Source organism: Lobosporangium transversale (assembly GCF_002105155.1).
Source record: "Lobosporangium transversale strain NRRL 3116 chromosome Unknown BCR41scaffold_38, whole genome shotgun sequence".
Classification (NCBI taxonomy): domain Eukaryota; kingdom Fungi; phylum Mortierellomycota; class Mortierellomycetes; order Mortierellales; family Mortierellaceae; genus Lobosporangium; species Lobosporangium transversale.
Genome location: NW_019029016.1, coordinates 228,333 through 249,173, shown reverse-complemented (window position 1 = coordinate 249,173; position 20,841 = coordinate 228,333). Strand labels below are relative to the sequence as shown.

The 20,841-nt window shown below is 44.1% G+C and overlaps 7 protein-coding genes across 7 annotated transcripts; 2 read left to right on the top strand and 5 right to left on the bottom strand.

Moving 5' to 3' along the window:
• Positions 1-7,499: 7,499 nt before the first annotated feature.
• Positions 7,500-8,035, bottom strand: BCR41DRAFT_373296 (hypothetical protein; the record flags this gene model as incomplete). Its single annotated transcript, XM_022026760.1, has 3 exons — positions 7,500-7,582; positions 7,687-7,786; positions 7,880-8,035. 3 exons carry the CDS (start codon positions 8,033-8,035, stop codon positions 7,500-7,502), a joined length of 339 nt encoding a protein of 112 aa, XP_021878346.1.
• A 786-nt stretch (positions 8,036-8,821) lies between these two features.
• BCR41DRAFT_388666 (hypothetical protein) lies at positions 8,822-9,223 on the bottom strand (the record flags this gene model as incomplete). Its single annotated transcript, XM_022028026.1, has 1 exon — positions 8,822-9,223. One exon carries the CDS (start codon positions 9,221-9,223, stop codon positions 8,822-8,824), a length of 402 nt encoding a protein of 133 aa, XP_021878345.1.
• Positions 9,224-9,358: 135 nt separating this feature from the next.
• Positions 9,359-10,576, top strand: BCR41DRAFT_147547 (hypothetical protein). Its single transcript, XM_022019578.1, has 4 exons — positions 9,359-9,947; positions 10,158-10,311; positions 10,383-10,464; positions 10,553-10,576. The coding sequence occupies exons 1-3, from the start codon at positions 9,494-9,496 to the stop codon at positions 10,393-10,395; spliced, it is 621 nt and encodes a 206-aa protein (XP_021878344.1). The 5' UTR covers positions 9,359-9,493; the 3' UTR covers positions 10,396-10,464; positions 10,553-10,576.
• On the top strand, positions 10,113-11,200 carry BCR41DRAFT_147543 (hypothetical protein). Its single transcript, XM_022019577.1, has one exon. The coding sequence runs from the start codon at positions 10,392-10,394 to the stop codon at positions 11,022-11,024; it is 633 nt and encodes a 210-aa protein (XP_021878343.1). The 5' UTR covers positions 10,113-10,391; the 3' UTR covers positions 11,025-11,200.
• A 5,869-nt stretch (positions 11,201-17,069) lies between these two features.
• Positions 17,070-17,279, bottom strand: BCR41DRAFT_310176 (hypothetical protein; the record flags this gene model as incomplete). Its single annotated transcript, XM_022020985.1, has 1 exon — positions 17,070-17,279. A coding segment is annotated over one exon (210 nt), but the record flags the coding sequence as incomplete, so codon positions are not given.
• A 10-nt stretch (positions 17,280-17,289) lies between these two features.
• On the bottom strand, positions 17,290-17,792 carry BCR41DRAFT_399322 (hypothetical protein; the record flags this gene model as incomplete). Its single annotated transcript, XM_022029050.1, has 2 exons — positions 17,290-17,591; positions 17,714-17,792. The coding sequence occupies 2 exons, from the start codon at positions 17,790-17,792 to the stop codon at positions 17,290-17,292; spliced, it is 381 nt and encodes a 126-aa protein (XP_021878341.1).
• Positions 17,793-19,572: 1,780 nt separating this feature from the next.
• BCR41DRAFT_373293 (hypothetical protein) lies at positions 19,573-20,435 on the bottom strand (the record flags this gene model as incomplete). Its single annotated transcript, XM_022026759.1, has 4 exons — positions 19,573-19,674; positions 19,816-19,930; positions 19,978-20,184; positions 20,224-20,435. 4 exons carry the CDS (start codon positions 20,433-20,435, stop codon positions 19,573-19,575), a joined length of 636 nt encoding a protein of 211 aa, XP_021878340.1.
• Between the last annotated feature and the right edge of the window lie 406 nt (positions 20,436-20,841).

The following is a 20,841-nucleotide window of genomic DNA, read 5'->3' as shown; positions in this document are numbered from 1 at the left end:
AATGAACAACTAACTAAAGAAAATCTAGCCTAGAGTGCTCATGGACATGTTGTTGGAGGTGGCACTCGACAAACGGTAGTGCTTCTCGAAGACTTTCGGGGACGACCAATTCCCCTGCACCATGATATCAGCCACTGGTACGCCTGCTATAGCCGCGAGCGTAGAACCTAAGGCTCGGAGCTTAGGAGCTTTCTTGTCTCCTAAATCCATCAGCGAAGAAATCCTACCCATGTGGGAGCCAATAGTAGTCGCACGCGCCGGCTGGGTGTGGTCTTTCACAAATCTAATCAAAGGTACAATGCTTCTTGTTGGGTCCTTCGGATGAGGAGAGGTAGTGGAAGGACAAGACAGCCTGTCCAGGTAAGCGGTGTATGCGTCGACAGGGCATAGCTTCTTGTCAAAGTGAGAACCAATGGTCACATGCTTAATGATACGTTGCCCATCACTCTTCTCTTTTGGGAAAACAACAACAAGCTGAAGCTTCCCTAACACAATCTTGGAGAGACTGACATCTACACATCTGATGTCGTCTGGTCTCATGAAGCCACAGACGCCTAAGAGCCAACACAGCTTCCATGTAAGCTCCTCAAAAGGCAACTCCATATTTGCTGATGACTGCCGAAAATGGTCCAAAACAGGTGTGATGTCAAAGTGACCAGACCTGGACTCAACGACACCTTCTTGCTTTCCAGCCTTGAGGAACTGGCGGTAGTATTCATCTGATCGTACTCTCTCTGGGTCACGAAATAGGGCGAGGACAGCCGACTTCATGGTCATCAGCGTGGACCACTTCAAATTGCGAGCGACCCGCACGTAGTGTAGCCAGTTCACTACTGGGATCGCGGGGTTAATCCCTTGTTCGAACGAGCCCTCTTTCAGCCAAGTGACGAATTCAGCTTGATGCTTTTCGTACTCTCGCTTGGTGCTCTTGGATCCTTTGTGAGCACAGATAAACTCAGTCACCGCTGGCGAGAGGCCATCTATGAGCATCCTCGTCCTCTTACTCTCCACGCGGTAAGGCCCCAGTGTGGATTCTTGAGCAGGATGTGCGCGTCGCTTCCTGGTGGAGGAAGAACACATGTTCGTGGAATCGGTAAAGGGGGTTGGGTCGCCATTGCCTGTATCTTCGGGAACCAAATCGCCGATGGCCAAAATGGAGTAATTATGGTCGCTTCCAGGCCTTCCTGGTCTAGCTTCTGCAGGATCCTTGGAAGTAAGTTCCATGGAGGACAGATGTAAAGGTTGCCCAAGTGGCTCCACTTGTGTCTCAGCGCATCGAAGTCCACTGCCAAAGGATGAGGTTTCCATGTCATGAACTGAGGAAGCTGGTTGTTGCTGGGCGATGCAAAGAGGTCTATCCGATGAGGCCCCCACTGCTGGTCTAGACGACGGAAAAATGACGGGTCCAGCCTCCATTCGAGCTGCGCTTGCATCCGGCGTGATGGTGCATCTGCTGGATTGAATACTGAAGGTACATATGTGGTCCTGAGTCTTGTGCCTGTTGCTAGACAATGCTTCCATATTTTGTCCGCCAGGTCCATCAGAGGTTGTGAACGAGTTCCGCCGAACCGGTTGATGTAAGCGATGGTGGTTGTGTTGTCGATTACTAGGTTGAGCATCCTCCCTTGTGTTTGCGGTAGAGTGACTGCGTAGTACACAGTTAGTAACTCTTTTAAATTGATGTGTTGGTGGCGTATGTTTGGTGGCCATAGCCCTGTCCAAGTGCGCTGCCCTATGACGATCCCCCAGCCTTGGTCGGAGGCGTCTGTGTACACGTCCATCTGAGTTGGCGACTGAATCCATGACGTCCCGTTCCACTCCTTGAGTTGGTGTGTCCACCAATCCAGATCGGCTCGAGCTCTGTCGTCCAGTGAGATCGTCGCTTCCCAAGATGACCCCTGATGGCTGAGCGCTCTGTTCTTCAATGCCAGAAGATGCCGCGTCATTAGACGAGCTGGAAATACTGCTGCTGTCGTCGCCATGGCTTTCCCTATGAACGTAGCCAAGTTGCGAACCGTCGTCCATCCCTTGCTGAGCATCTTCGCTGCTTCTCGCCGTATGTCCCTGACCTTGGACTTCGGTACCGAGAGGGTCATGTCGGTGGTGTTGATGGTGAAACCCAGATGATCTAGACATTTCGTTGGCATCAGAGAGGATTTCTCCTTGTTGATGAGGAATCCAAGAGACTTGAGTTTGTCCAGGACAAGATTCGTGTGCTCTTCTGCTTGGGCTTTGGAGTTGGCCATGATCAACAGATCGTCGATGTAAGCTGTCAGCCGTATTCCTCGACGCCTCGCCCATCTCAACACCGGGCGTAGGACCTTCGTGAAGACTAACGGCGACAGTGACATCCCGAAAGGTAGAGTGCGAAACTGATACAGCTGACCCTTCCACTGAAACTGAAGGTAAGGACGAAAATGTGGATGAATCAGCACATGAAGGAAAGCATCTTTGAGATCGATGCTCGTCAAATAATCGTTCTTCTGAAGGGTATTGCATACTACCTGAATCGTCTCCATCTTGAACGAGTCTGTGATGATAAATTGATTGAGAGGACGTAGGTTGAGGACAGGCCGGAGGTCCCCTGTCTTCTTGGGGATAGTAAACAAACGACTCTGGAAACCAGGTCCCGAAGCGTGCTCTATGGCTTTTTTGGCCAGAAGTGCGATCACTTCGTTCTCTATCGCCAGTGTCTCCTCCTTGGATAGATGCGGGGAAAGGGCTCTTGATGTGTGTGTTATTGGAGGTTGTCTGTGGAAGGGAATCTGAAAACCGTTTCCAATCACGGAGCGGACCCACCTGTCGTCCGTGAGGAGCCTCCAAGCCCTCGAGTAGAGGTGCAGACGGCCCCCTACTGGCTCTTGTTGGCGCTGCCGCGTCCCCGTCCACGGCTGCCTCTGTAAAAATACTGTCCCTGCTGGTTGTTATGCATGGGCTCTCCATACCCGTAAGTGAGCTGAGGAGGTGTGGCTTGTTGTGCTTGATGATGATTCGCTGGTGAATAAGGTTGCGATTGTGATGGAAATTGCTGGAACTGTTGCTGCTGGTGGGGGTACATGTTAAAGTAAATACCCCTGCTGCGAGAACCGGAATTGCGACCGGATCCTCTGTTTTGCAAAGCTGTCTTGCGAGGCTTGCTGGCCTCCTGGTACTCCTCAGCAGCTTTAATTCGGGCTGCAATATCATCTTTAGTGATAGTTGCAGTCTTTTCATGATCAGGGGCTGGCTTGAGACCCTTTGCGTACACAAAATTATCCATGCGCAGATCGGTGATTTGGCGTGCTGTAACGGCCAGATGAGATCGCATGACATGCCCAAAATCTGCGACGATCTGCCGTAATGCAGGATCGTGCACTTTGTGAAAGTATTCTGCCAGGAATTCGTCCAAGGGTCGCGTAGCGTGGGCCTGACGTTCCTGTAGTTGGGATAACCACTTGTCCACTCGTTGAAAAGAAGTGGTCTCCTGAGGCCAAGGCAACTCAAGAGAGGGCGCTTTGTACTGCTGATCTGGGTTCTTGGGATAGAGGACGTACTCGGTGAGGATGTTATCGTCGCCAGAGTTGTCCGGGGGACGGAAGAAATGAGAGCCGTCAAGGGAAGGTACAGCCGCTTTGAGGGTATCAGAGAGGACAAGTATCTTGGCCTGTGGGCGATCAATGGTGATGGGGGAAGGGGAAGAGGAGGAAGGGTTGGCCTGCGTAAGGGCAGCCACCTGCTGACGAAGAGTGTTGATTTCATGAAGGAGTGCATTATGAGTGTTGTCGGTAGAATTGTCGCTCATTGGAACGAATAGATAATAGTCTGCAACGGATGAGTTCCAGGAGCGACGAGAAGAAAGATGTAGATCAGAGTTGCAGGGCAGAGGGATCTTTTTATTTAGTTTATTTTTCTTTATTTCTCGTCGGATTTTCAATGAAGAAAGGTGACACACATACGGACATGGTACCGTAGACAATGATCGATTGATCACTTCTAACGTTGCCGATACGATTCGACTGCCATATGCGAGTTCTATATTTTCTACCACACCTATACGGGGAATAGTCAGGCTCTCATCGGCTAGAGTGATAACGCCTGCAACAGGAGAGATTTCTTTGTTATGTTTAAGGATAATATCTTTTCGGATACACGTAACACTCGCGCCTGTGTCAACCAAAGCTTCATATTTTTCCCCTTCGAAGTTAACAAAAACTATGATTCTTTTGTCAGCCCTCTCTTGATTGAGATGGAGTTTGGCTAAGATATGGAAATCATCGTTAGGGATAACATTCGAGGAAGATAAAGATGAAACTCTTATATGAGAAGGTGAGTGTATAAATTCAGATTCGAGAGTAGCAGTGACGCATTGATCATGCCATGACAATATTGTGGGGTTGATTAACTCCATAGAGATTCTAGGCTGGGTGCCAAAGATCATTAATGGTGGTTTCGTGAGAGAAGGGTTTTGATATGTTTGAGCATAAAATGATAAATTTAATAGATTTTTGGGATGTATTGAAATCTCTTTTTTATTCTTTTCTATCGAATGAGCTTCGTTTAAGTCATCGAGTACTTGAGGTGGACTTGTTGAAACCTGTGTATTAACAGTAGAATTCGACAGAGTGTTATTAAGGACTGTTTGCTTATGCAGTGACATGTTATAATTAGATTTAGGACGATCCTTACCAGACCTATTATTGTTTCTGGTACATTCGGATGCCAGATGGCCTCGTGCATTGCATTTTGCACATTGTTTGTGTCCATCCGTATTGTGGGAGGAATTTTTGCCCCATTGCTGGCAATCATGGAGGGGTTTTGACTTAGCCTCCTCATTGTAGGCTTTGCCCTTAGGGTTAAATCTTTCCTCAGATGCTCGTGCGCGGCGCATTGGACCTGTGTCACGGCGATGAGGTGCAGGATTATTATCGGTAATAACCTCTTGCGGGATGTGGGGACCAGTAAGACTTCCCAAAATCTTTGTAAATTCTGAGATTGACTTAAAGGCGAGCACCGGTTCTTGTTTCAGGAGTGAGGGCAGCACGCTCGGGGGTGTGAGGAGTGGTAGTAGGGTTCATGTTGGAAGGTGAGAGAGAGGTTTTTTTTTTTTTTTTTTTTTTGATAATGGATGGGATGTGTGTGCAAATCTTCACTTAAAAAAATGAAAAATATTTAGACAGTAGTTATCAGAAGCTAAGATAAGTGAGAATAAGATGTGGGTCCACACACCACATCCATGGGGTATTTATTCATTTTCTGGTAGAGAGACTCGTACCAAGTAACTACATATCTATCTAGAAGCGACATGGGATTATTCAGGAACCATGTCGGTGTTTTGTCGCGTCTCTAGTGACGCTTTATTATTATTATACTTTTCTTAGCGTATTAATTTTAGGAATTCCCCTAGTGTGTTCCTAGTACGTTTTTAGTATTTTTCTTAATCTTCTAGCTGGGCCGTTATTATCTTGTATATTGAAATATACAACAGTGTGCACACAGGCCTAGCGCCATTTTGCACTGAGTTACTAACAACGCTATTAAAGCAAGCAGTAAAAAGGAAAAAGCTAAGGATTAATAGTCTATTGCTGAGACGAAAAAATCCAACCGTTGAAAATCAAACTCACCCTTTATTACTTGAGCATGGTCTATATCTACTCCTAGGCAACTGCAGATACTGCATTTATACACTGTAGGAGCTGGTTGACGGTGCTCGCCCTGCAGGTAAGTAATAATGATGGAGGGTTAAAAAAAGAATGACAAAATCTAATGAATATAAAATAGGAACCTTTGCCTTCGAATTGACCCAATATTCTGCACATCGTTGCTGGCAGCGTTATTCAAGTTATAGAAGGTATATAAGCTTAAGCTCAGCATGCACCAACCACTACCATGTCAAAAATAAAATAAAATAAAATAAAATAAAAAGTTTTCTACGATTGTTAAATACCGAAATCACTCATTCTTAATTATTTGGGTATGAGCTGCGCACATGGCCTGGACGACTGCACCCACATACAGACGTGGAATGGAAGGGGGAGCGAGGCGATTGGGAAAAATCGTTCTGTCTTTATCAGTTGGGAAAATATTATTAATGTTTATATATTCCAAAAACATAAAAACAAAAAGATAAGAAGGCCTTACCACATTCCTTACATTCTGAGGGCATAGTCTCTTGCCATGTCTGTCGCTGCTGCACAGGCTACATGCCATGAGGCGTAGTGTTGAGAGGGATCTTTAACTAATATAGATAATAAAATCCAAAAATAAAATAAAATAAAAATAAATGTAATAGTGGCAAAAGTAGAGAACAGTGGATAAACGTGAATTATATGTAGTCCCTTCGGAAATAAACCCCCACCTAATGCAATAACAAAAATAAAGTTAGCATTTTAGCATTGGCGGGTATGCAAGCGAAAATGCTAGAATTTAACTGTTACACTAGATTGTTCCTCGCAGAAGAACTACGTAATGTAAATTATCATTCCCATAGTTTTAGATAGGCTTTCTAGCATTACTTTTGTAGTGTAGGAGGTACTCTTTTATGATCATTACTTGGCTATTTAGCTACCTCTATTATAGACAATGCATCAGTATGGTACGTAGGTCCCTTGTCCTCTTTTTGTGAGGGAGATTGTGGGATTGAAAGAGAGCGAACAGTTGTTCATGTGGAGGTATGCGGGACGGCTGCTGGAGATCAACTCGGTGGAGTGAGTGCCGTTAGACCAAGGACTTGAGCTTGGCTATCCTTAGAATAGGACAAACACATCCTTGCTGCAAGAGCAACCTACGTCAAGCAAGCACTACATCGAAGTTCAGCTGCAGTCTTAAACCTTTCTACCTCATTTTTCCTTTCTTCCCCTTTTTCCATCTCCTATTCAAGCAATGCAAGCAGGGCAGAGCCGATTGGCCTATAAGCCCAGTCATATTCCTTCACCTGTTCTCCTCCTTGTAAGCTCTCTTCAAACCTCCGTCTCACCGGACTTGCCATGCTTTGATGACCCATTTGGCAGGTGGCGAAGGTCTGACAGATGAACGTATGGAACATATCTTTTTTTTTTCTTTTCAAATGAAGAGTGAAAGATATGTGAAGGTAAAGTGTGTGAAAGCAAGGAATGTGATAGAAGAAGGTGTAGAGTGGTAAAGTACGCTAAGAGTTCAGGCCCATAATATGTATATACTCTCGCATCGTATATTGTTGACATGACCTTTAATAGTGTGTATGGTATACCGTACTCAGAGTAGAGGTCAAATTTTTTTGAGCAAAAATTTTTTGGTGTCGACATTTGCAATGAAGAGAGCACTACCCTTTATTTTCTCTTTTCATTTACAAATAAGATACCTCTTTATTTCCACCCAGGGAGCCATATTGGGGCCAAAGCCACTCTCTGTAGCAGTCACTTTGCCTTCATGGCAGTCACATTTCGGCACGTGCAGACACCCTTTCGTTTTAATATATAGGATTAATTGATCGATTCAATTAGCATTTCTAATTAATGCAAGATCAGCGCTAAGAAAGATCGCTCTTATTTCTTACGAGATGTTCCTGGGCGGATGAGAGGAGGAGAAGGAGAAAGAGCAGTTGGAGCCAGACTAACAATGTTCACAACTAATGAAAATAAAAAAAATAAAATAATCAATTAGTAAGTTGTCGCGTCATCATCAAAATAATTAATGAATCAATGTAATGGAGCAACTCGGAACGCGACTCACCAGCAGATGGACGCTGGACAATGACATGGATGGTTTTCTTTGCTGAAGAAGCACCAAAGACTTCAGAAATCTCAGTCACACCTTTCTTGGCGCCAATCTTCTTTGCAGTAAGGCGATGGTCATTAAGAAATATTGGTTTGTCATCTTCGTCGTCGTCTTCATCTCCAATTGGGATGGAGACCTAAAAAAGCACGAGCTCGCTGGCGCGTATGTCGTCAAGCAGAGGTGATTGCTTTTCCTTGATTGCATCCTTGAGTGCTGCAATTGTGTCATCATTCTCCAGCTTGACTTCAAATCCTGAGGAATCGCCATCAAGAATGCAAAAGAGCTTAATTTTTTGGGTTGACATTTAGTATAATTGCGCGCTGAAAAAAAAAAGAAAATTATTGACTTGAAGAACTACAAAGGGTGAGATTGATTGAAGTGATATGAACGAGAATGCGCGTTATTGTGACGGAGTAAGGCGAGAGTGATGGAAGGAAGGATGAAAGTAAGAAAGAAAAAGAGTGTGCTCACTGAAAATAAATTACGTACACACGTATGGGGATTGTAAGCCACTCCGCCTGCTTTTTATTCCCACACCGCTTTTTCTTCCATCACCATCATAATCATAATCATAATCATAATCATAATCATGTCATCATTACCCATAATCCTTTCAATTACTTCATCATCATTCTTTTCTCTCTTGCTTTTCCCTTCAAGCAACATAAGAGTGATCAGCTTTTCCTATCAAACCAAGGTAATTACACTCAAACTATTTAATTAATAGAGTTCGTTTTCGCGTTTAATTACCTTCAATCGGACTTGATTTCCATTTTTCTAATACTTTTCTGTGCATCTATTTATTCCCACACATTGCACACCTATTTTACTCTCTCACACACTCTCTCGTTACAAATTTATTTTTTTTCTCTTTCCTTCGCATTATTTTTTTTCTTTCTTCCCCTCCATGTACTTTATTTTCCTGACTACGCATCAATCTTTTCGCCTCTCTCAGTACACTTTCTCTGCATATTTTTTTTTTTTTTTTGCCGTGCTCTGAATCTTTTCCCACTTTCTCTGTGCACTCACTCACACACACACACACACACACACACTCTCTCTCTCTCTCTCTCTCCCTCTCTCTCTTCATCTATTGTTTCTTTTTCCTGAGAAGGTAATGGACTCTTTTCAGTTTCAAGCGCATGCAAAAACGTTCTGTCATTGCGACCTGGCCCCCTTGGATCCAGCGTGTGGTTAAGGTTCGTCCCATCCACGCCGATCTGGGAGGTGGTCGTGACAGGATCGGCTGCCAATGGGGCCGCACGACAAATGCTCGCTGAGCAGTCGTGACGTTCTGTTTCCAGCTCATGTGTATCTTTAAGCGCATGCAAAAACGTTCTGTCATTGCGACCTGGCCCCCTTGGATCCAGCGTGTGGTTAAGGTTCGTCCCATCCACGCCGATCTGGGAGGTGGTCGTGACAGGATCGGCTGCCAATGGGGCCGCACGACAAATGCTCGCTGAGCAGTCGTGACGTTCTGTTTCCAGCTCATGTGTATCTTTTGGGGAATGGAAGAACGGAGCGCAGTCTCACAAATCGGCTTGGCCTCTCTTGGTCTAGCGTGTGATCAAGGATCATCCCGGTCCATGCCGACCAAGGAGGTAGTCGCGATATTGTTGTTCTGCATGGACGCTCGACATTTACCCACGTTGTGTGGTCGGGACTCTGTGTTGAAGTCTGCTATTTTATTTCTCCTATCAACTGATGGTTTCAGATATTACCTAAACATCACACTAATGATTTCTTTTTGTTTCCTAGCCAAATGACGACTCATATCACCTGGGCAAATACGACCAAAGTGGAGAATGGAAAGATGATTGAACATGTGTCGTTCGGGTCGTTTGTAAAAAAATTCAACCTCAGGGATAAAGAGATAGCAAAAACACTGTACGCAGACCTACTCAACTCCCCGAACATTAACGAAAAACGACGTCAACGTCTAAAGCGAGCGTATGATGAATTCCGAGACTCTCGTCTACAATCCTTCTGGACGTCATGGGAACAAACACTCTTCTTGAATGAGACTCAAAAAAAATTGGAGGTGAACGCCGCTATAGTCCGCAAGGAGACCGCCATCATGGCGCAACAGGCGTCGCTTCACGATTCAGCCAGTGTCTTTGCGGCTCCACCGTCGAGCAGTAAGGGAATGATCCTCACTCCAGCATCTTCGGCAACAGTTACACCAATGTCAGCAACTGGAGTGGCAGAGACTGAAGGTGTGTATATTGCAATTCATGAACGAAGTCTCTCATTTCATATAACTTGCCACCGACTCCCGCGTATTTTTCTATGACTTGTTGTATATGAAGCACAGGGTTTATGCGGGGGTTTTTATTATACGAATCATCATTTCAATTTGAGATGTATTTATTATTATTATTATTATTAACATGCAGTGATCGTTCTTATACTGTATTTAGCAATAGCCGAATTGAATGCAAAGATAAATACACTAGATCGTGACCTTGAAGCTGCTCTAGAGCAATGGACCGCTTCAATCGCTGGTCAGATTAAGGAAGTGGAATTAATATCATTTCAGCAGAAGCAACTGAGAAGCCTAAGACTAAGAATCATTGGTATGTAGGATTTTTATTTTTAAGCTATTACCTGCTTTGTTTATATATTCATCTAATATATTTGGTGGGCTTTAGATTTGAGCAATGAGGTCGCACAACTCCAAGATGATAATGGGAGCCTACTGGAAAAAATATCTCGAATTCAAAGGAAACTTTGGTATGATATTTCATTTCTTTCGCCTTCCATTATATTGTAATTTGAAGCTAGCGCTAATATTTGGCTATTTGGCTATTTGGCTATTTAGTGAGCAGCTAGAAGTCAATCGAAAACTGGAAAAGGATCTCAAGGCGGTTGAAGCGGTAGAGGAGAAAGCAGCAGAGGAGGCGAAGAAGGCAGAGGAGGAAGCGGCAGAGGAGGCAAAGAAAGCAGAGGAAGCGGCAGAGGAGGCGGCACAGGAGGAGGAGGCGGAGGTGGAGGAGGCGAAGAGGGCGGCAGCAAAGATGAAAAATGCCCAAAAGAAAAGTAATACACAAAATATTTCAAACAGCAACAAGCATAGACCACTAAAAAGACAATCATCAGAGCTATCGATTCCATCGCAAAGGGTGAGGAAACCTCGCATTCAACCTCCATCAACGTCCCATGAATCGGATATTGAAAAAGAAAGAATCAAGGCAGATCTTCGCAAGACAGAGCTCAAAGCAGATATTATCAGAGCATGTATAGAAAAAAACAAGATAGATGACATTCCAAAAATGTTGGCTTTTCTTGACTAGCAGAAAGAACTTTTTTTTTTTACGTGTGTGTATTTTTCTACTTTTTTTTCTCAATTTAATTGCTTTCTTTCCTTTTTAATGTGTATTTCTTCCTGCTTACTTTAATGTTTTCTACCATATTTTTTTTCTTTCCATTTTTTTTAAATAAAAAAATCTTTCATTTCGGTTTTGCACTATTTACAAGCATATTTCAAATAAATTTATTGTTTATAGCATATTTTAATATGCCTCTGACTACATTTGTTTTGATGGTTGCCTTCAGAAAAGTTTGGCGAAATGTAAATGCATTGATTGTAGGTTGAACCACTTCAGGATCAGCCATTCTAACCGGTTATTGGTTAACCGCGGTTAATTACACAGCGTTCTTACACAGCGTTCTCGAATAATATGAAGAGAAAAGCATATTATCCGAGGGAGCCGACCTATAATGTCCCACCCTCCTCTCCCTAAGCTAGTCTGGTCCGGAGCTCAAGTCGAAGATGCTGATCAATCTTTGTGGCACCATAGTTTTGTAGCAAAAAAAAAAAAAAAAAAAAAAAAAAAAATTGTTTATTTTTATTTAGTGACTATGGATTTTCGGCGAATTAATAAAGAAAAGAAGTGACACATTATAGGTCGGCTCCCTCGGATAATATGCTTTTCTCTTCATATTATTCGAGAACGCTGTGTAAATCACTTCGGCCAATATCGCTTACAGCAAAACCCTTTAATAAGCACATTTTAAAAGAAAATAAAAAGTAAAAAAAAAGAGAGAGATGATTGTTCTTTTGAACAAATCTGTTGAACAATGGACTTAATCTCAACTGATCGTAGCAACAAGGCTACTCTACAGCTTACAATACCTCGTTCAATAAAAGTCGTCTGCAATGGATTTATCTCTTCCAATATTTGAAATTAACATTAGCAGGAACCTCATGAAGCCTTTCCGCTCCACAAGATCACCCCACGTAGCATGATTCAGGAGCCGAAGCTCTATTCGTATTCAACTAATTATCGGAAAAGGCGGTAATCGTCGCGTTCTAGCACGGATTCTGACTTAGAGGCGTTCAGCCATAATCCAACGGATGATAGCTTCGGGCCATTGCCTGTTCAGGCAGGCCCAAATACCAATTATCCGAATGAACGGTTCCTCTCGTACTAAGTTCAATTACTATTGCAACAACATTTCATCAGTAGGGTAAAACTAACCTGTCTCACGACGGTCTAAACCCAGCTCACGTTCCCTATTAGTGGGTGAACAATCCAACGCTTACTGAATTCTGCTTCAGTATGATAGGAAGAGCCGACATCGAAGGATCAAAAAGCAACGTCGCTATGAACGCTTGGCTGCCACAAGCCAGTTATTATTAAGCCTTTGGGAAATTTTCTCCTCCCTTTTCCCCAATAAGGTTTTAATAAACGGCCAAAACTTAAACATGCCAATATTAGCTGGCCAAGTCGAATAACATGACGACTTAAGCTTATTATCCGAGAGCCAGGACCATATATGTCCCACCCTATACCCACCCTTTTGTCTTTAGTTTTACTATTTTTTCCTGGCTCACTATCAAGAAGATGCAGATCCAACTTGGTAGCAGAGCAGATTTATATAGTTTATTTCTTTTATTTAAGGGTAGTTTTCTGAAAAGTTCGCTAAATTAGGCAATAAAAGAAGATAACACATATATGGACATGGCACCGTAGAAAATGGACATGGCACCGTAGACAATGGTCTACTGAATGGTCTACGAAGGACGACCTATTCACATTGTCATAGGTACCATGGACGTATGTGTCACCTTCCTTCATTGAAAATCCGACGAGAAATAAAGAAAAATAAACTAAATAAAAAGATCCCTCTGCCCTGCAACTCTGATCTACATCTACTTCTCGAGCCAAAAAGGGGTGGTGTGGGTGGGACATACGTCCATGGTACCTATGACAATGTGAATAGGTCGTCCTTCGTAGACCATTCAGTAGACCATTGTCTACGGTACCATGTCCGTATGTGGCTCCAGAGGGATCGCCAAAGAGAACTAAACTAAAACAAAACTAAAACTAAAAGAAAACTGAACGAAATGAACAACTAACTAAAGAAAATCTAGCCTAGAGTGCTCATGGACATGTTGTTGGAGGTGGCACTCGACAAACGGTAGTGCTTCTCGAAGACTTTCGGGGACGACCAATTCCCCTGCACCATGATATCAGCCACTGGTACGCCTGCTATAGCCGCGAGCGTAGAACCTAAGGCTCGGAGCTTAGGAGCTTTCTTGTCTCCTAAATCCATCAGCGAAGAAATCCTACCCATGTGGGAGCCAATAGTAGTCGCACGCGCCGGCTGGGTGTGGTCTTTCACAAATCTAATCAAAGGTACAATGCTTCTTGTTGGGTCCTTCGGGTGAGGAGAGGTAGTGGAAGGACAAGACAGCCTGTCCAGGTAAGCGGTGTATGCGTCGACAGGGCATAGCTTCTTGTCAAAGTGAGAACCAATGGTCACATGCTTAATGATACGTTGTCCATCACTCTTCTCTTTTGGGAAAACAACAACAAGCTGAAGCTTCCCTAACACAATCTTTGAGAGACTGACATCTACACATCTGATGTCGTCTGGTCTCATGAAGCCACAGACGCCTAAGAGCCAACACAGCTTCCATGTAAGCTCCTCAAAAGGCAACTCCATATTTGCTGATGACTGCCGAAAATGGTCCAAAACAGGTGTGATGTCAAAGTGACCAGGCCTGGACTCAACGACACCTTCTTGCTTTCCAGCCTTGAGGAACTGGCGGTAGTATTCATCTGATCGTACTCTCTCTGGGTCACGAAATAGGGCGAGGACAGCCGACTTCATGGTCATCAGCGTGGACCACTTCAAATTGCGAGCGACCCGCACGTAGTGTAGCCAGTTCACTACTGGGATCGCGGGGTTAATCCCTTGTTCGAACGAGCCCTCTTTCAGCCAAGTGACGAATTCAGCTTGATGCTTTTCGTACTCTCGCTTGGTGCTCTTGGATCCTTTGTGAGCACAGATAAACTCAGTCACCGCTGGCGAGAGGCCATCTATGAGCATCCTCGTCCTCTTACTCTCCACGCGGTAAGGCCCCAGTGTGGATTCTTGAGCAGGATGTGCGCGTCGCTTCCTGGTGGAGGAAGAACACATGTTCGTGGAATCGGTAAAGGGGGTTGGGTCGCCATTGCCTGTATCTTCGGGAACCAAATCGCCGATGGCCAAAATGGAGTAATTATGGTCGCTTCCAGGCCTTCCTGGTCTAGCTTCTGCAGGATCCTTGGAAGTAAGTTCCATGGAGGACAGATGTAAAGGTTGCCCAAGTGGCTCCACTTGTGTCTCAGCGCATCGAAGTCCACTGCCAAAGGATGAGGTTTCCATGTCATGAACTGAGGAAGCTGGTTGTTGCTGGGCGATGCAAAGAGGTCTATCCGATGAGGCCCCCACTGCTGGTCTAGACGACGGAAAAATGACGGGTCCAGCCTCCATTCGAGCTGCGCTTGCATCCGGCGTGATGGTGCATCTGCTGGATTGAATACTGAAGGTACATATGTGGTCCTGAGTCTTGTGCCTGTTGCTAGACAATGCTTCCATATTTTGTCCGCCAGGTCCATCAGAGGTTGTGAACGAGTTCCGCCGAACCGGTTGATGTAAGCGATGGTGGTTGTGTTGTCGATTACTAGGTTGAGCATCCTCCCTTGTGCTTGCGGTAGAGTGACTGCGTAGTACACAGTTAGTAACTCTTTTAAATTGATGTGTTGGTGGCGTATGTTTGGTGGCAATAGCCCTGTCCAAGTGCGCTGTCCTATGACGATCCCCCAGCCTTGGTCGGAGGCGTCTGTGTACACGTCCATCTGAGTTGGCGACTGAATCCATGACGTCCTGTTCCACTCCTTGAGTTGGTGTGTCCACCAATCCAGATCGGCTCGAGCTCTGTCGTCCAGTGAGATCGTCGTTTCCCAAGATGACCCCTGATGGCTGAGTGCTCTGTTCTTCAATGCCAGAAGATGCCGCGTCATTAGACGAGCTGGAAATACTGCTGCTGTCGTCGCCATGGCTTTCCCTATGAACGTAGCCAAGTTGCGAACCGTCGTCCATCCCTTGCTGAGCATCTTCGCTGCTTCTCGCCGTATGTCCCTGACCTTGGACTTCGGTACCGAGAGGGTCATGTCGGTGGTGTTGATGGCGAAACCCAGATGATCTAGACATTTCGTTGGCATCAGAGAGGATTTCTCCTTGTTGATGAGAAATCCAAGAGACTTGAGTTTGTCCAGGACAAGATTCGTGTGCTCTTCTGCTTGGGCTTTGGAGCTGGCCATGATCAACAGATCGTCGATGTAAGCTGTCAGCCGTATTCCTCGACGCCTCGCCCATCTCAACACCGGTCGTAGGACCTTCGTGAAGACTAACGGCGACAGTGACATCCCAAAAGGTAGAGTGCGAAACTGATACAGCTGACCCTTCCACTGAAACTGAAGGTAAGGACGAAAATGTGGATGAATCAGCACATGAAGGAAAGCATCTTTGAGATCGATGCTCGTCAAATAATCGTTCTTCTGAAGGGTATTGCATACTACCTGAATCGTCTCCATCTTGAACGAGTCTGTGATGATAAATTGGTTGAGAGGACGTAGGTTGAGGACAGGCTGGAGGTCTCCTGTCTTCTTGGGATAGTAAACAAACGACTCTGGAAACCAGGTCCCGAAGCGTGCTCTATGACTTTTTTGGCCAGAAGTGCGATCACTTCGTTCTCTATCGCCAGTGTCTCCTCCTTGGATAGATACGGGGAAAGGGCTCTTGATGTGTGTGTTATTGGAGGTTGTCTGTGGAAGGGAATCTGAAAACCGTTTCCAATCACGGAGCGGACCCACCTGTCGTCCGTGAGGAGCCTCCAAGCCCTCGAGTAGAGGTGCAGACGGCCCCCTACTGGCTCTTGTTGGCGCTGCCGCGTCCCCGTCCACGGCTGCCTCTGTAAAAATACTGTCCCTGCTGGTTGTTATGCATGGGCTCTCCATACCCGTAAGTGAGCTGAGGAGGTGTGGCTTGTTGTGCTTGATGATGATTCGCTGGTGAATAAGGTTGCGATTGTGATGGAAATTGCTGGAACTGTTGCTGCTGGTGGGGGTACATGTTAAAGTAAATACCCCTGCTGCGAGAACCGGAATTGCGACCGGATCCTCTGTTTTGCAAAACTGTCTTGCGAGGCTTGCTGGCTTCCTGGTACTCCTCAGCAGCTTTAATTCGGGCTGCAATATCATCTTTAGTGATAGTTGCAGTCTTTTCATGATCAGGGGCTGGCTTGAGACCCTTTGCGTACACAAAATTATCCATGCGCAGATCGGTGATTTGGCGTGCTGTAACGGCCAGATGAGATCGCATGACATGCCCAAAATCTGCGACGGTCTGCCGTAATGCAGGATCGTGCACTTTGTGAAAGTATTCTGCCAGGAATTCGTCCAAGGGTCGCGTAGCGTGGGCCTGACGTTCCTGTAGTTGGGATAACCACTTGTCCACTCGTTGAAAAGAAGTGGTCTCCTGAGGCCAAGGCAACTCAAGAGAGGGCGCTTTGTACTGCTGATCTGGGTTCTTGGGATAGAGGACGTACTCGGTGAGGATGTTATCGTCGCCAGAGTTGTCCGGGGGACGGAAGAAATGAGAGCCGTCAAGGGAAGGTACAGCCGCTTTGAGGGTATCAGAGAGGACAAGTATCTTGGCCTGTGGGCGATCAATGGTGATGGGGGAAGGGGAAGAGGAGGAAGGGTTGGCCTGCGTAAGGGCAGCCACCTGCTGACGAAGAGTGTTGATTTCATGAAGGAGTGCATTATGAGTGTTGTCGGTAGAATTGTCGCTCATTGGAACGAATAGATAATAGTCTGCAACGGATGAGTTCCAGGAGCGACGAGAAGAAAGATGCAGATTAGAGTTGCAGGGCAGAGGGATCTTTTATTTAGTTTATTTTCTTTATTTCTCGTCGGATTTTCAATGAAGAAAGGTGACACACACATACGGCATACGTCCATGGTACCTATGACAATGTGAATAGGTCGTCCTTTGTAGACCATTCAGTAGACCATTGTCAAGGGCCAAATATCGTCGTATTTTGTCTTGCCAAATGGGGGAATTGAGGTTTGTGGGACTTGGTTCTTTAGAAGTTTGAATGGCTCTCTGTGGGTATCAATATGCTTCTTTCTTCCGTAAATCTCAATACAATTGATCATGACTGCCTGACCATTAGACCCGTTATACAGAATAGATCCTTGAGCAAACATACTTTAGTCTGGGCTAGGTGATCCAATCTTCGTTGAGAATCTCTCCAATCTCTTTGGTCAATTCGACAAATTTCATTTGAAGCAGTAGTAGTGCATATGGTGATTTTGAAAAGAGACTCTCTAGTCCAGGTGATGGGAAAGTCAAGCAGTTGTGACACAGGTTCTTTTCAATATTCTTGAAAAGGAGGGTTGGATCGACATTAATAAAAACAGGGTTTCCATTCGACAGTGCATCAAGAATGGAGTTGTGTGCAAGAAGGATTTGTCGAACTCCTGATTCCTGCTTAAGGGTGACTGGTGAAAGCTCAAGACCTTCTATGAAAAGTAAAACCGATCTGAACAGGCTCCAAGAACTAATTCCTCTGATCTTTTTCTTTTGGAATGGACTGCTGATTCTGATGAGGTTGTTTTTTCGTCAATTGAAGAGGCCAGTGCACTGGTAGAGGCTGCCGAATCCGATGAGTTTGTTTTTTCGTCAATCGAAGAGGCTGTTGAGCTTGAAATTCCGTCATTCATTTTTTTGCACCTCTTCTGATTCAAATGCTTTTTGATGGTGCGTGCTGTTTTAAATTCAAGCTTGCAGAACGGGCAAGAGAACCGGCCACCAGTACCGACAAGCAGTTGGTGAAAATTTGGAATTTCACAAGTCTCAGAATGACAATCATTCTTGTGATCGCACAAATCCTTTTTCGTTTTGAAGGTTTTGATTCCTTCGCATTCTTTGCATTGATGCCAAGAGGGTGATTAATCATGGCCATGATTTGTGAGGGCTATCAAGAAGTCAATTTTAAAAAAATAGATTTGTCAACAAGATTCCAAAGAAAGAACAGAAAGCAGGTTCCAAAAAAAAAAGAGAGAAAAAAAGAGCAGGCGGATCCAAATAAAAAAAAAAAGAGAGAGGGCGGATCCAAAATAAAAAAAAAAAAAAAAAAAAAAGAGGATCCAAAATAAAAAACGAGGGAGCGGGCTCTGGATCAAAATAAAAACAGAAAAGAGCGGGTTCAAGAAAAAAAAAAAAAACAGAAATTGCAACAAAGGACAGGGCAAAAAAGACAGCAACGGACAGGGGAAAAAAATACGAAGAGGGCGTGACAAGACAAGAGGATGTGACGAGAAGCTTTGCAACTTGGGAATCACATGCAAAAAATAAAAAAAAAAAAAAAGAAGCGTGTAGTTGAGAGTAAAAAACGATCGTATTGATTTTAGTATCAGGTGTCTAGTATGGCATACTAGTACTGCGTACCAAAATAACGGAAATTTAGTATGACATACTCGTACTGCGTACCAAAATAACAAAAACAATCCCGCCTCCACAGCTGCAAAGTATCCAAACTCACCATCCCTCTTCACAAAACCTGTCGTATAGACCATCTGGTCTCTATGGTTCCTGAGAACGCGGATGTACGTATATGCAGTACTCAGGCACTCTGAGAGCATTGCAGGGATGGATCCCATGAATTCATATTAATATCAAATCCACCCTCGTCCCGAGCGCTCTTTTTTCTGATGAAGTGATACTAGACGCAGTATGAGTATGTTATACTAAACTTTCGTTAATTTGGTACGCAGTACGAGTATGCCATACTGGACACTTGATACTAAAGTCAATACGACCTTTTTATATCTGTATGGATTCGATAACATACCTCTAGCAAAAAAGGGGGCGGAGAGGTGTTTTGCATTTTTGTAGGCAGGGAATAAAAAATGAAAATGGTGAATGGGGCTAGATGCGCTAAAAGAGTGGAGGCAAGTAAATGGTGGACATGGTGCATCGTGATGATATAGCTTGATATGGTGTTTGCTGATATTTTTTTGGTGATTGATTTTTTACTAATTAATTTTTACTGATTTTTTCCCACAAACTCATAGGCGGATCAGATCCAGTTTTCTGCGCTCCATACTAGCAGAAATCAGCCGCCTATTACATACAAAGGAAGGAAAAAATCTGTAGAAAAAAATCAGCAGAGACCATATATCAAACTATACCATCACGATGCACTATGTTCACCGTTTACTTGCCTCCACTCTTTTAGCGCATCTAGCCCCGTTTACCATTTTCATTTTTATTTTCTGCCTAAAGAAAAACAAAACACCTTTCCGGCCCCTTTTTTGCTAGAGGTATGTTATCGAATCCATACAGATATAAAAAGGTCGTATTGACTTTAGTATCAAGTGTCCAGTATGGCATACTCGTACTGCGTACCAAATTAACGAAAGTTTAGTATAACATACTCATACTGCGTCTAGTATCACTTCATCAGAAAAAAGAGCGCTCGGGACGAGGGTGGATTTGATATTAATATGAATTCATGGGATCCATCCCTGCAATGCTCTCAGAGTGCCTGAGTACTGCATATACGTACATCCGCGTTCTCAGGAACCATAGAGACCAGATGGTCTATACGACAGGTTTTGTGAAGAGGGATGGTGAGTTTGGATACTTTGCAGCTGTGGAAGCGGGATTGTTTTTGTTATTTTGGTACGCAGTACTAGTATGTCATACTAGACACCTGATATTAAAATCAATACGATCATATACTTGTAGTGCCTTGAGGAAACCGGACTTGAGGATGTCAGAATCCAAGATTGTCTCCATATGGGAGTTTGTTTTAAGTTCTTTTACTGGCCATAAATTGACGTTCGAAAGGTGAGAACTAACATGATAGATTAAAATTGTGAAGGAAGAGTAACTCACATTCACTCAAAATAATTTTCTAGTGGGGTGGCTGTCCATCCTATCTCAAATTGAATGATTAGATGGTGGGTGATGGACATGACATAAAAGCAAGTTTGAGAACCACTGAACGTACCATTAACATCCATAGCCAACAAACGGTTATCCTCCCAAGACCATCCGACCTTCTCCTCCAAATTCAGCATCATGGAGTGGTTAATCAATAGATTTTTTCTGAATTGAAGATCGAGTTACTGTTTAGAAGTGTTACACCTCTTAAACTCACTGTTATTCAATTCAATATCATCTGTTATTCGCAATTGAAGATCAACTTTCCTTCCATAAACTGATGTAGAGGCATCCAAGCTCAGTTCTCCTCCAAGAATTTCATTTTGATATTTTGATGCCTTGCTAATGAGCTCCGTGTTTTGTTTGAAGCGCATGGAAGATGTTTTTATCTGTGATTTGGTGACAGACCATGCCATAATGTTGCCTCATTGTGACATGTCATGGAGTGAGTTTCTTACGGGCAAGGGCGGGACCATTGCTTCATTGTGGAATTACTCAGTAAGTTACTTCATTTTCTAATAAAATGTCCACCTACACCTCATTTTACGCCTACACCTCATTTTACGCCTACACCTCTTTTTTACGCCTACACATCTTTTTACATCTGCACCTTCATTATTCACTCTTTTACATCTTCATCTCCTTTTACATCATGTCTTTTACATCATCACTTTTTTAAATCCACATCTTTACTTTCATCTAAATCTCTTTCATCTGAATCTTTTACATCTAATTCTCTTACATCATCTTCAACTCGTTTTACATCTACATCTCTTTTTTCATCTAATTTCTTTTACTTATAACTTTAGCTGGCCAAGTCGA

Bases quoted from the DNA above. Each gene is read 5' to 3' on its own strand.
- BCR41DRAFT_147547 (XM_022019578.1), top strand. From the start codon at position 9,494: ATGACGACTCATATCACCTGGGCAAATACGACCAAAGTGGAGAATGGA. The intron at 9,948-10,157 runs GTGTGTATATTG...ATTTAGCAATAG, and splicing joins TGGAGTGGCAGAGACTGAAG to CCGAATTGAATGCAAAGATA.
- BCR41DRAFT_147543 (XM_022019577.1), top strand. From the start codon at position 10,392: ATGAGGTCGCACAACTCCAAGATGATAATGGGAGCCTACTGGAAAAAA.